This window comes from Prionailurus bengalensis, chromosome B2, assembly GCF_016509475.1.
Source record: "Prionailurus bengalensis isolate Pbe53 chromosome B2, Fcat_Pben_1.1_paternal_pri, whole genome shotgun sequence".
NCBI classification, from domain to species: Eukaryota; Metazoa; Chordata; class Mammalia; order Carnivora; family Felidae; genus Prionailurus; species Prionailurus bengalensis.
In genome coordinates, this window is record NC_057349.1 from 64,942,889 (window position 1) to 64,957,955 (window position 15,067).

Here is a 15,067-nt window from a genome sequence, read left to right on the forward strand (position 1 = left end):
TTGATTTGCTGTGTGGGTGGTCATACAGTATAGTAATCACCAATTTAATTTATTAAACAAATACTAATTTATCGTATAAACTTTCTGAAAAATATTTTTCAGAAAGGGTTGTGATTAAAAAAATAGAAGTCCTGTTTCCATCTCACATGGAATCTATTGGAATAAGAAATGCAGAAGAGCAGAAATGGAGCTCTGTGTGACCTTAACATTTAGTAAGAGTGAAGAAGGAAGATTTTTAGCAAGGAATACAAGAAGAGGTGATGCAAGTAGGATGTAGACGAGAACAGAAAATTATCATTAATATCCAGAAACCAAAAAAAAGATAGGTAGTCTTAAATTACATACACTCTCTAGGAAAAAGATGAGAAAGTGTCTATATGTGAAATTAGCACCATGGAAGAAATCACTAATGTCTGTGAAAGATAATTAAATACAGCTTTAGAGACTGGAGTCAGATTATTGAGAAATAAAAGGGATGTGACAAAGTGGAGAGAGTATTAATTTAGGTTACATTAACAGGTAGCTTGATTTTAAAGATTTTTAGAGAAAAATCAGTGGCTAGAGAGACAACAGGTCAAAGACAAAAAAGTTTTGATCATTCTAAATTCTTTAATAGTTATATGCCAAGAGGAAAGGAGAAATAGAGAAGGCAAGGTTGAAGACTCAGGAAAATGAAGGGGTCAGTGATGGAGTGAAATCCTCACTGGGCAAGAGGGGTGGTATCCAGAGTGCGGGTGTGAGCATTTACTTTCCTGAATAGAGGAACATCTTATATTATCATGTCAGTCAGGAAATATAAAGTAAGGACTGGTGTGTGTTTGGATGCTACTAAAACACAAAGATTCTTGGGCTGAATTAAAAAAATAGTTAAGGCTTTTTCTACATATAAAAAGAAATGCATATCCAACAAAATTACACAAATAGATAACCTAAAGGGATAGGGAAATGTATCTGCTAAAGAGGAACCAAAAGAGAATAAAAATACCAGTATTAGAATTCAGTTCACAAAAATTCCACAATGGATTCCCTACATTTTATGCTCAACTTAACACAGCAATCAGAGGGACCTTATTATAAAACCTGAGATACATCAGTTCACTTCTCTGCTCATGTATTTTATAAAACTTCCAAAAGGAAAAAAATAAACTAATGAAATAGCAACAGCAATAACAAAAGACTGGGAGAAATGCACGCGCACTCTGAAACAAGTACCAAAGAGAACTCTCTCATTGTCGTCTGCTTAGTAATCAATTATTTTCTACTGTCTCATCTATTATTGTCAAAAAAGTTGAAATATCACCTTAATAATTTTGTCCCCAGTTTCTGCTAGCGTGAGTACCTTCACTGAATAGAGAAAGTAAGGAAAATGAGTAAAAATATTCAGAAAATGCAGCATCTATAATAAAGCTGAATATCTCCTGTTTTCCTTTTCATGTTTTTCAAAATGTTAGTATAACTATTTTTGAATGCTGTATTAAATACAATTCAGTATTGAATAAATTTCAGTATCAATTCAGTATTGACAAAATACTTTTATCTTTTTATCTTTGTAAAAAGTCTTCATGCTTATATTTATTCTTCATGTTACAGAGAGAAAGAGAGAGATAAAAATTGAGCAGGGGAGAGGCAGAAAGACAGGGAGACAGAGAATCCTAAGCAGGCTCTGTGCCATCAGTGCAGAGCCGAATGTGGGACCAGAAATCACGGACTCTGAGATCATGACCTGAGCTGAAACCAAGAGTCAGAGGCTTAACTGACTGAGCCACCCAGGTGCCCCAGATTTTTATAAACAAGACAATTGTGTTAACATAGGAATTCTGTACCTCACTGTCATCACTAATCACCTTAGTAATCATTGAGAGTAAATAAATCTAAGGCACATTTCTTCTGCTCTGTATGTCTGGATCTGTAACATTTCATGTATAAAGTATTTCTTACATCTGAATATGATTTTTCTGCCATAAAATGGTCTATTGTATTTCTTAAGGATTCTCTAGATGGAATTTAAAATGCTATTAGTGCAAAAGTTCTGAATAAAATTTTCCAAGGGTGTCTGGTTGGCTCAGTCGGTTAAGCATCCGTTTTCGGCTCAAGTCCTGATCCCCCAGTTCATGAGTTTGAGCCCTGCATGGTGCTCTGTGCTGACAGCTCAGAGCCTGGGAGCCTATTTGGATTCTGTGTGTGTGTCTCCTCATTATGCCCCTCCTCCACTCGTGCTCTCTTTCTCAAAAATAAACACTTAGGAAAAATTTTAAAAGTAAAAATTGTTCCCATGTTCTTCATAATTCTGATGTATGGCATGGAGTTTCAAAAGCCATATTCTATCACAATAATCTTTCATTTAAGTTTGTGTTTGGTTGCTTAACATCTGTAAATTGTTAAGATAAGGTATTACACAGACTTTAGATTAGTTTGGAACACATCCCAGGGTACCTAATCAGGGTATAATCCTGCATGGTGCAGTCTTTAAATTTAAAAACGTGTGTGTGTGTGTGTGTGTGTGTGTGTGTGTGTGTGTGTGTATTTTAAATAAATTGGGTTGTTTGTTTGTTTGGTTTTTTTTTTGGTAGAAATATTTGTATCTTGTCCTTAAAAAACAAACAAACAAACAAACAAACAAACAAAAACCAAGAAAGGCTCCCCATCCCACTTTTGGATTATTATCCCATTTTTTTGTATTATCTATAGTTGAAGGCAAACATAATACTTGATGCTAAATTCAAAAAGAGACTTTGTAAACATACATAGCTGTGTTGCTTCTTAGCAACGGTTTGGCTCATTTTTAAACATACCGAAATGTTTGACATGAACTGCGTTGAAGGTACAATAACAAATGTTCCACTGGGTTGTCATCTATTTTCTTTACAACTTGTATAAACAGTTTATTTTTTATTAGTGAGCTTTGTGGCAAGAGTAATTTATATAATGATAGAGATTGGGAGATAGTATTTTCGTAAAAAAATATTTTGTTTTTTTATACTTAGTTTTGCTTTCAGATTGGAGGATAGATTGACCACACTTATAATTAATTTTGAAATACACATTTTAAAACGTGTACACAAGGAAATAAAACATAGGAAAAATTTGGACTTAAACGCTATTTTTCCTCTTAAAAATAGACAAAATTAATGAAATATCCAGACTTAAGTGAATAAGTAGTGTTTTGAAAATATTAAAGTAGTTGCTTCTACTTACTAGCTGTAACCCTTTGAATCAATATGAAATGAAACTAAATGACTTTTAATATTTAATATTAATAATAATAATTTGGCAACAACCATAATTTGTCTGCTTTTATTACTCCTGTGGCAATTCTGCACATATTCAAGATTTGGAACCTGTCCAAATCTAGCAATTACTTTTAATTGGCCCATTTTTATAACACTTAAAAATATGAAACAATCAAAATAAGATTATTTTCTAGAAAATATTCAGATGTACAAAGAAGTGAAAAGTCTCCTTTACCCTTCTTTTTACCCATATTTAATGCTCCTTTCTACCTCTTTTTTTTTTTAACTTCATTTTGGAATTTTTATTTTAATTATATGTTTTATTGTGTTTTCTGTATGGTTTTAGAGGAAATTTATATTTATCCTAAATATACTTTAATGTTTTTTTAAAAACCTTACTTTTGATGATGAATAATACTTGCTTACCGTGTAGTAAATACAAATTTATTGTCTACTTAGGTGATACAAAATAGTCTGAGATTCTTACCAATCTCTTTGAACTGCGTAATTTCAGACCTTCTCATTACTATTTTGTCAGCTGAAGAGGCAATTCACGAGGAAGTGCATCACCTGTCCCCCTCCAGGGTCTGGATAGAGGAGAATCAGTGTCACTGTGCATGGAGTCCTGGCCTTGGGGTATTGCCCCTTATAATGTTATCCTTGATAAGACTGTGTTCAACTGATCAGAACTTCTGAGGGACCTTATCATGACATAAAGATATTGTGATACGCTGTGCACAATATAGTATTATTTGGGAAACATTGTAAATTACAGATATGTTCCATATTTCCTTTATTTTGTTAAAGGCCTATGAAATACACTATGTATCTTGTTTAACATCTTAGCATATGGGAATTCAACTAACTGCTTTTGTGAATCTAGTTTCTTTCATTTCATGACCTGCGGAAGGGTAGAGGAATGAATTAAGTCAATCTTAAGCTTTTTAGAGTAAACATCTCTAAGTCTTAGTTTTTCCTATATTATTAATTCATTTGAGTTTTCTTTCTTGGAAAGCAGCAGTTCTTAACAGTTCATCTATACACTCTTCCTTGTTAAAAATATATAACTTCTCTCCCTTTTTTTCTTGTTCTCACTTTAGCTTGTATTTTATCTTATTTTATAACTACAGTTGTTTTTCTCCTATTCATTCAAATGTCTTCAGTGGTACATTTTTTTTTTGCCAACTAAATAAGGCTTTGTCTTTTACTATCTTAATAGTTAACTGTTAGTTAACTGTTAACAGTTACCTGTTAATAGGTGACTGTTAACAGTTAACTGTTTCTCAATTACTGTATCTGGAATTTATTCACCCTTATGTGATATTTTTGAGTAATTGTTGACTGAATCAGTATTTGTGAAAACAAGGGCCTGAAGTTTGGTGAACAGTCTTTCCTGTGGGTGCTGTTTCTCAAGTAAGAAGGAAAACTGAAGTGTGTTCAGAAGAAAGCAACTGAGGCAGGGAGGTGGAATTATACCACAAAGCAGAGGTACTGGTGATATTTGAAAAGAAGGCTCATGGGGCCATAGGCACCTATCTTGGCTCTGTGTCTACTATGTTTTGCTGCTATTGTTATTCATTACTTCTGTTACCATCGTTGTCCTCGTTGTTACATTCAATTTTAAATGTCACCAAGAGGAGAGCTGATAGTAGAGTTATTTGGGGTGGTAATACATCTTATAATTTATCAGTGGATATGTTGCTAGATGACTGTTCCAAAATAGCTCCTCTAGTGGAAACTATATCGGAGTAGTCACAAATGAATAAACCTAGCCCCAAATTTATTGCTTTAGTAAATATGTGTGTGGAAACTTTTATAGCATAATATCAACCTGAGGGTAGTTTATTACTAATAAACTAGAGAAGATATACAGCTTGACCTTTCCTTTTATGTCTACCTTTTATTGTTTGTTCCTTATGAATATCTTTTAATATTGGCTTTAATAATTCATAAAGTTTGAGAAGAACTATTTTCTAACTCCTTCAAGACATTGAGGTTCATGTACATAAATATTAATTCTATAGCTCCTTGCATTTTTCTAATCAATCAACTACCCTGCTTAGAACATTTTTACTAACAGATATTTTAAATGAAATTTCAGAGTCAGTCATATAAAACGTGAGGGATACGTGGTAAAAGGAAAGTCAGAATCACGTGGTTAAGAACACCAAGAAAAAACTTTACTCTGGCAACCTAGAGGTGCTTTGGTTTCAGGTGGGTGCCACTCTAGGCATTCATGTATTTAACTTGTGCAAGGATCATTTTCACAAGAAATTTGCAAGGATAAGTATAAAGATTACAACCATTCTTTTCCTTAAAAGATATTTTAATGTGATAAACATACAACATTTCCAAATGGCATAGAAAATTTATATTGTTCTCTCTTCTTCAAATAGGTTATGTGGGTATGCAATTTATGTCGAAAGCAACAAGAAATCTTAACCAAATCTGGGGCATGGTTCTTTGGAAGTGGCCCTCAGCAGCCAAGTCAGGATGGAACCCTAAGTGATACAGCTACAGGTGCTGGTTCTGAGGTACCGAGAGAAAAGAAAGCACGGCTCCAAGAAAGATCACGGTCTCAGACCCCCCTGAGCACAGCAGCTGCCTCCTCCCAGGACACAGCGCCTCCCAGCGCACAGCCAGACAGGAGCAAAGGGGCGGAGTCCTCACAGCAAGCCCTGGGGCCTGAACAGAAGCAGGTTTCATCGAGGTCTAGAAGTGAACCTCCAAGAGAGAGGTAATAAATAGTTCATTAACCCTGTAAACAAAAGACAAGATTTTATATTGAGAGAAAACCTATTTTCAGGAATTTAACTGCTATTAAGAGGAATATGTGGAGGCAGTACTTCTCAGGCCCCACTTGGAAGGCAACAATAGCCCTGAGGTGCTTTGTTTACCTCTAGAATGTGTCATTCCTTAGGAGACCTTTATTGAAAAGCTTTTCTTTCCTAACATGCACGGATGTAAACAAGTCACTAACTTCCAACCTTGAATTCAGAAAAGTTCTTAGATCATTTATTTACTTATAGAACTAGCACTTTAATTTGAAAGTGTGCTCTGAGAAACTATGACCTGACACAGTGGAGGATGCACAGGTATATTAGCAAAGTCTTTTTGGAGGACATTTCTTTTATGCTGAGCTCTGACAAGTGACTAGGAATTAACCAGGTAAAGAATGGAATGAGTACTCCAGGTATATGCACAGGCATGTGGCCTGAAGAAACAAGTTCTCATGAGAGAACCTAAAGGATGCCCACTGCCAGGAATGTGAGTAGCAGAAGGGGAGGGCATGGTAGAGTTGGGGAGAGGTGGCTGGTTAGGTATCAGGGACCAAGTCATACTGGGCCTATTGGCCAAGTTACATTTTACCCTAGGAATAATGGAAAGCTATTGAGGGTTTTAAGCATGGGCTAACATGATCAGATAACTTACTTTAATTGATTCATTCCTTCATTCAAACAATGCATTTAAGATTAGACAGGATGCTACGCACTGGGAGACCATGTTAACAAGGAGGACATAGCCCTGTTCATCATGAGATTGGTAGTTTGGAGCATCTCACATTCATTGAATGTAGTTATGAATCAATCCAGTAGCCATGTGTATACTATAAGCAAACACTGTGCTAGGAACCAGAGTATAAAGATGGTTAGGACATGGTCCCTTTTCTGACAGATCCCAGGGAAATTACCACAGACTATCCTAGAGGAGACAGACACCTGAGCAATTAACTGTACCAGAAAGCTGATTTGATCAAAGCTAGAAGATACATTGGGATCTAGAAGATACATAGTACTTTGGGAGTCACAGGAAAGAGAAGGTGTCTTCTGAATTAAGCCTTCCAGGGTACCCAGGAGTTGTAGGGTAGGCAGACAGGAAGGAGAGGACATTTCAGAAAGAAAGAATGGATGCACCTGAGCTATACAGAGAGAACACACAAAGGACACTAGAGATACTTCAGTGAAGGTATAATGGATAGCTTTTGGTGACAAACTATTGTGGGTTAAGAAGAGACAAAAATATTGGAGGTGCAATTTGGGATTGGTCAGAAAATGATACCTGTAAATAAGATAATTTGGAGCTCTAAAGTTTCTAAAGGGAAAATATGAATCCTGTTTTTGACATATGGTAAAAAAAAAAACACAACAAAAAAAACTATAAAGAATTCAAGAATAAGAACTGAGAACCAACTTTTTGTTTTAAACTTTTAAATTAAATTTGAAGATTTATAGAGACAAATGCTACTGCTGATTATATAAATTACTTGTGATGATGTGACTACATAAGAAAAGAGTGAGGATGTTGAGGATATGGAAGGAAAAGAAGAGATGGGTGGCAACTTCAGGGAGATAAGTGAGACCAAAAGAATGGCAGGTAGTCTGTTTAAAGTTACTGAAGAATTCTTCATCAGGAGTTAGTGGAAATGGAATAATTAGAGGTAGAGGTGGGGAAATGCATACTCGGGGAAGCAAAGATCAGAGAGACTGCAGAACATCTTTCGTTTTTATGACACTCCATATAAAGCACTCTCCATAAAGCACTTTCACAGATGGCCTCTCCTTTAATGCTCATGTGAACTTTGCAAGGTAAGCATTATTTATCAGCATTTCAAGGAAAAATTTATTCAATGTAAACTTCTAACAAGATCAGCGATGCCTTGATGAGCTACTAAATATCTGTAGTACAATCATCACACTTGTATGAAAACTGTATTTGACAATTAATATATGTTCCTATTAGACTCCTTACATTGTAAACCTGCAGTGGCACCCTCGCAATTCCACCCTCTTACGACAATCTCTTTCGCTTCAAAAGAACAATGTGCACTAAACGTCTTCAGCAGAATTTGCCATGCTATCTTGCTTACCTATGCCATTTGAACCCCTTTACTCTTTCTACTACTACTACTACTACTACTACTACTGCTACTGCTACTACTACTACTAGCCCCTCCTCAAACTGACCCCACAGCATATCGTAGTAACTACTACTTTGGTGACCCACAATAGAAATTGCCCTTTTTCTCATCTTGGTTTTTTTATTTTTTTATTTTTATGCATGAGGTCTGCTTTTGGACTTGAAATAAAAAAACGTTTCCTCGGGAAAACCGTCTATGGGCCTCAGGGTTTCAAAAAAATAAAATAAAATAAGGCTTAGGTTGTTCCCACTTTAATTGCATGGTATATTGTATAGTGTCAGGGTGCTTAGACAAGGCCCTTACTTTTGATAAATTCTGGTATAGTTGCTGGAACTTTCCCAAATTAGGTGCACTCCAGTGTACAAGAAAGGACTGAAAGGGCAACTGAATGATATAGCTACAAGATTCAAAGGTCGCCAAACTCCTTTCCTTTTATCTTTGCAGTACCTTAAATGGGATGGAGAGAAGAGTAGAAACAAAACCGTTTTTGTTTTATTTTGGTGTTTGTTTTTTTTTCTTTTTTGTTTTTTGGACTATGTTCTAAAATGAGGGAGATGGAAAGGAAGAGGAGAAGAGAAGGAGGAAAACTGAATAATAATTTGAAACATTTCAATATTTCTATTGCCCAGGGAAGGTAAAATGAAGGCTAAAGTTCGGTCATTTTCTTTCCTAACCATCTCCCTTAAGTGTTTGGGTGCACATAAGCTTGTTAAAATTACCTTTTTCTACTATTAAAGAAGTGCTACTAGGTTTGATTTTTGAAATGAGCATACTTGTATTTACATTTCTTTAAAAGCTTCTATTATAATAAAAGATTGCAGATAATGTATTGTCTAGATGTATATCAAGTATATATATTTAGAATTGAACTGATATGTGTATTCTTGTGCTACTATATTTTACATATTTTAGTTTCATCTAAAACATTTTTAAGTCTTTCATTCACAAGCAGAAGTTAGCATAAAACGTGTTCATTTATTAATGTATTGGTGGTTTTAATTAATCTAGTTAATTTATAGGGAATTTTAAATGTGAAAACAACTTTTAAAGTTCCTTAGGCTGCTGTAATATAAAGGAGCTTTAGTTAGAAAGCTAATCAGATACACAGGTTTAATGTAGTTCTTTATCAAATCGTTTAATTAGACATCGGATTATAACGAATAATCTGGTCTTCATTTTTAGCTTTACTTTTAGCTTTACACATTGCTTTTCTTCTTGACGTTCCTTTGTGTATCACAGGAAGAAGACTCCAGGGCTCTCTGAGCAGAATGGCAAAGGAGCCCAGAAGAGCGAGCGGAAACGCGTGCCCAAGTCCTCAGTGCAGCCGGGAGAGGGGGCCGCGGAAGAGCGCGAGCGGAAAGAAAGGCGGGAAAGTCGACGGCTTGAGAAAGGTCGGTCACAGGACTACCCAGATGTGCCGGAAAAACGAGAGGATCGCAAAGCGGTGGACGATGAGAAGCAAAGGAAAGAGGAGGAGTACCAGACCCGGTACCGCAGCGATCCGAACCTGGCGCGGTACCCGGTGAAACCGCCGCCGGAGGAGCAGCAGATGCGCATGCACGCCCGGGTGTCTCGCGCGAGGCACGAGCGGCGCCACAGCGACGTGGCGCTCCCGCGCACTGAGGCCGGAGCTGCGCCGCCCGACGCCAAGGCCGGCAAGCGCGCACCGCCCCCCGCCAGGGCTTCGCCGCCGGAGTCGCCGCGGGCCTACTCTGCCGAGAGGACTGCGGAAGTCAGGACGCCGGGCGCCAAGCAGCTGGCGAACCACAGCCCGCCGGCACCCAGGCATGGGCCAGTCCCCGCAGAAGTCCTGGAGCCCAAAGCCCAGGAGCCCCTCAGGAAGCAGAGCCGCCTGGACCCCAGCTCGGCCGTCCTCATCAGGAAGTCCAAGCGCGAGAAGGTGGAGACTATGCTGCGGAACGACTCTTTGAGTTCTGATCAGTCGGAGTCCGTGCGGCCTTCCCCGCCGAAGCCACACCGGTCCAAGAGAGGCGGCAAGAAGCGGCAGATGTCCGTGAGCAGCTCCGAGGAGGAGGGCGTATCCACGCCGGAGTACACCAGCTGCGAGGACGTGGAGCTGGAGAGCGAGAGCGTCAGCGAGAAAGGTAAGGGCTGGCCGCGTGGACCACGAGCACGGAAGTGTTTGGGGCTCCGAGGCGCGCGTGTGCAGGGGTAAAAAGTTTCAAGTGCCTTGAAACCTGCATGGTAATGCCTGTAGTTAACACTGCTGTATGGTATGTTAGAAAGTTGCTGAGACTAGATTCCAAACTCATCAGGAGGGAAAAACAAAAATTCTAGCCAGATGAGTAGATAGATGCTAACCAAACTTATTTTGGTAATCGTTTGGCATTATGTATGTGAAATCATGTGGTGTACCTTAAACTTAATACGGAGTTGTATGTCAGTTATAGCTCCGTATTTCCATAGAAGTGGAGGGGAAAGTGCGACTTGGAGTGCTCACAGACATAGCTTCACAGGGGATAGAATAGAAGGTTTTAGCTTGCTCGCTTCCTTCCTTTGTTTCTTTTTGGTAGGATTTTGAAACATAATCACAGGCTTCAAATTTGGGTTACAAGAGTTCTTAATGACTTGTGTTCTTGTCATTCTGGGAAATTCAGTGTGCAGTCTTGTGTTTTTAATTTATCATTTCTGGGTGGTTTTTCTGGGGGGAAAAGCTTCTTTTCTAGAAAACCATAACTATTCCTGATAAAGGGGAATATACCTCTTTACTTACTTACTTACTTGCTTACTTATTTATTTATATTTATTTATTTAACATTTATTTATTTTTGAGAGATAGAGACAGTGTGAGCAGGGGAGGGGCAGAGAGAGAGGGAGACACAGAATCTGAAGCAGGCTCCAGGCTCCCAGCTGTCAGCACAGAGCCCCACGCGGGGCTGGAACCCACCAACTGTGAGATCATAACCTGAGCCAAAATCGGATGCTTAACCGACTGAGCCACCCAGGTGCCCCAAATGTACCTCTATTTTTTTTTTTTTAATTTTTTTTTTCAACGTTTATTTATTTTTGGGACAGAGAGAGACAGAGCATGAACGGGGGAGGGGCAGAGAGAGAGGGAGACACAGTATCGGAAACTGGCTCCAGGCTCTGAGCCATCAGCCCAGAGCCTGACGCGGGGCTCGAACTCCGGGACCGCGAGATCGTGACCTGGCTGAAGTCGGACGCTTAACCGACTGTGCCACCCAGGCGCCCCTGTACCTCTATTTTTTTAATGCTTATTTATTTTGAGAGAGAGGCAGAGAGAGAGCACAAGATCCAGAATCCCAAGTAGGCTCTGTGTTGTCAACATAGAGCCTGATGCAAGGCTTGAACTCACCAACTGGTGACATCATGACCTGAGCCAAAATCAAGAGTCAGTTGCTTAATTGACTGAACCACCCAGGAGCCCCTACAAAACATTTTACAGTGTTGTGTGATACGCTGACTTTTTTTTTTTTCTGTCTTGTCCTGCACTGTGTACTATACCATAGCCACATGTAGCTATTTAAATTAATTACAATTAAATAAACTTAAAAATTCAGTTCCCCAGTCGCACTAAGCCACATTTCAAGCGCTCAGGAGCAGTCATCACAGAAAGTTCCTTTGGATAACATAATGCTGGTCTAGAAAATATTTCAGTTTAATGTTGAAATTATGTATTTGTTTTGAAGATTCACATCATTCTGCTGCTGTTCACTGAGATTAAATTGGCTACAGTCCTAAATTTGATGGTGGTGGTAATCATCCTTGTAGTGCTTCTTAGTTATATTTTGAGGTGACTATTTTTACAGTTTTTTGGCTTGTTTTATAGTTGCTAAATTATGTGCTAAATATTATAAATTTATAAAAAAGTAACTTTACCTCCTCATCTTCTCTATCTTCAAACTGCATGGCTGTGTCCTCTCCCCTTCTATGTTCTCTGTCTCCTTTCTCTCTCTGTCGATAGGTAGGTAGGTAGATAGATACAAGTATAGATGTAGATATACATATATAAACACATGTATCCATCTATTTATCTGTGTGTCTAGATAAATAGGTGAGTGGATGGATGTATGAAAGGATATATGTATCTGGGAACAATTAAGAAAGTTTAGTCTGGCATTATAATTATTGCATCTCGAGTTAAAATAACTGTCTTTTGGACAGTGATTTTGGAAGAGATTATGTAGCAGAATGTGGATGCCATGTTTTAAGTTTCAGGGTCAAGGGAAGACTGTCCCCATGAAATAAAATTTAAAGGGCAATGGGAGACAGAAATTAAAATATTCTATGCATATGGGATCATTTGGCTTTTTAGCACACTTTCTGATGACTTATGTTTGACTTAGAAGTCAACATGCATACACTTACGCATACTGTCTATGGTCTTTTTAAAAGTCCCATGGTGAGTGTACTCTTGCTGCCTCTGTGACCTAATATTGTTTTGTGAGCACATATTTTATTTCCCTGAAATAATAAACTGTTAAATTAAAATGTAACTGGATGTGCTTATTTGGTATGCAAATAGCTCTTAAGGGATGTATATGTATATGTATATGTATATGTATATGTATATGTATATTTTCCCATTTCTTAAAGAACTCTACATCAGCTTTTTCTGAATATGTGTTTTAAATCACAATGGGCATAGAATCAGTCAGAATTGAATCTCACAATACCAACAGATTATGAAAGAAAAAAATGACAAGTGGCATGGGTAATTGCAAGGATGGAATTGGTATAATGTGAGGAACTTATTGCCTCTGCATACTGCCTTCCTTCCTTAGGAATTATCATTCTGGGGACATTAGTTGACTATATACACTTCTGAAGTTGAGGTAAAATATCTTCTTCTGGGAACACAGGGGCATCACATGTGTATTTATCTGATTCAGACAACTCTGTTTTCTCTGATAATTAATCTGTTTTCAATAAATGTCTTGAAAATACACTCCAATCAAAGTAGTTGTCTTATTCTAATAGTTTAACCAATCCCAACTAAGTGTTTGCCAAATGAAACAATAACTATAAAGAGCATACATTTTTTTAGAATCAATGTAGCATAGAAATTTTCCTATTTCAAAGTGAATTAGAAATTCTGCTTTCTGTGCTATTAATGCCTTTGTTACCAAACCCCACTATTGTCTACTAAGGACGATCTAGGGAACTGGCCCTGATAATCTGCAGTATCCTGTGACTCTGCACAAGTTACTTAACTTTCATATGTCCTAGTTTCCTTATTGGCACAATGGAGCTAAGAGTATCTGTGTGGTATTATTATTGAGTGGTTTGATGAGATGGTGCATATAAAATAGGATACTAAATTAGCATTCTTCCTGTCTTGGTTTTGCTCGTGCTACCTATACCATAGATACTTAATGTTACAGTGAGTGTGAGAGCATCATTCATTTACATAACTGCAAAGAAAAGGTGTGAGAATTTACACCTTTTGTCTTACACCTATGTCTTATAGGATCTAATGGGGTGAGAAGAATGATTTGGGAAGAGATTTCTTTTTTTTTTTTTTAATTTTTTTTTTTTCAACGTTTATTTATTTTTGGGACAGAGAGAGACAGAGCATGAACGGGGCAGGGGCAGAGAGAGAGGGAGACACAGAATCGGAAACAGGCTCCAGGCTCTGAGCCATCAGCCCAGAGCCTGACGCGGGGCTTGAACTCACGAACCGCGAGATCGTGACCTGGCTGAAGTCGGACGCTTAACCGACTGCGCCACCCAGGTGCCCCTGGGAAGAGATTTCTTAGGAGAGTGGCTGCCATGTTGTGAGTTTCAGGGTCAAGGGAAGATTATCCCCATGGAATAAAATTTAAAGGGCAGGGGGAGGCAGAAATTAAAATTGCATTTTAAGTATAGCCCATTATTTTGGGTTCTGGTCTCAGTTCCAATATGTGTGTGTGCAGCGGAGTGAGTTTCCACACCAACAGGCAATTCTCGTATGCCAGCAGGATGTCTGAGAATTCAGCTTAATTCAATTCTGATATTACCTACCCAGAGATAGCATCAGATCCCACAGGTTAGTATCTCATTCCCAAAAGACTGCCCTTCACTTCAGATGCCAGTCATAAGCCCGGGCTGTTACCAATGCTTCTGACCAACTGGCTGTAGATCACAGGTTCCCACAACCTCCTAATGGGTTTGATTAATTTGTTAGAACAGCCCACAGAACTTAGGAAACCCATTTACATACTAGATAATTGATTTATTATAAAATGATATAACTCAGGAACAACCAGATGCAAGAGATGCATAAAGCAAGTTCTGGGGAAAGGGTGCAGAGCCCCTACGCCCTCTCCAGGCATGCCACTCTCCCAGCACCTCCGTATGTTCCCTACCTAGAAGCTCTCTCAACCTAGTACTTTTGGATTTTTATGGACGCTTTATTACATAGGCAGGGTTGATTAAATCATTGGCCATTAGTAATTGGTTCAACTTCTAGTACTCCTCTGTCAGGAAGTCAGGGGGCTAGAACCTAAAGTTTTAATCCACTAATCACATGATTGATTCTCCAAGCAACCAGCGCCCATCCTTAGGTGTGGTCCAAAAGTCACGTCTTTAACCTAACAAAAGATAGATACCTTTATGGCTTTCATCACTTTGGAAATTCCAAAGATTTTAGAAACTTTTTGCTAGAGAGGCACCTGGGTGGCTCAGTCAGTTGAACATCTGACTCTTGATTTCAGCTCAGGCCATGATCTCACTGCACTGTTAGCCCAGAGCCTGATGTGGGGCTCAATCCCAAGAACTGTGAGATCAAGCCCTGCATCAGGCTTTATGCTAGGGTTATAACCTGCTTGGGTTTCTCTGTCTCCCTCACTCTATGCCCCTACCCCACTCATTCTCTCTCTCCCTCTCTTTCCCTCTCTCTCCCTCTCTCTTAAATAAATAAATAAATAAATAAATATCAAACGGAGGAAAACTGGAA

General features: G+C 38.4%; 1 protein-coding gene across 23 annotated transcripts in view; it reads left to right on the plus strand.

Annotated features, from left to right (window-relative positions):
* The window catches only part of RIMS1 (regulating synaptic membrane exocytosis 1), a 490,579-nt gene that overhangs the window by 256,637 nt on the left and 218,875 nt on the right, over positions 1-15,067 (plus strand). For all 23 annotated transcript variants that reach the window (XM_043591755.1, XM_043591762.1, XM_043591756.1 and 20 more), the window contains 2 exons: positions 5,627-5,967; positions 9,388-10,253. In XM_043591755.1, the coding sequence (XP_043447690.1) occupies positions 5,627-5,967; positions 9,388-10,253 (1,207 nt within the window). The remainder of the gene's footprint in view (positions 1-5,626; positions 5,968-9,387; positions 10,254-15,067) is intronic.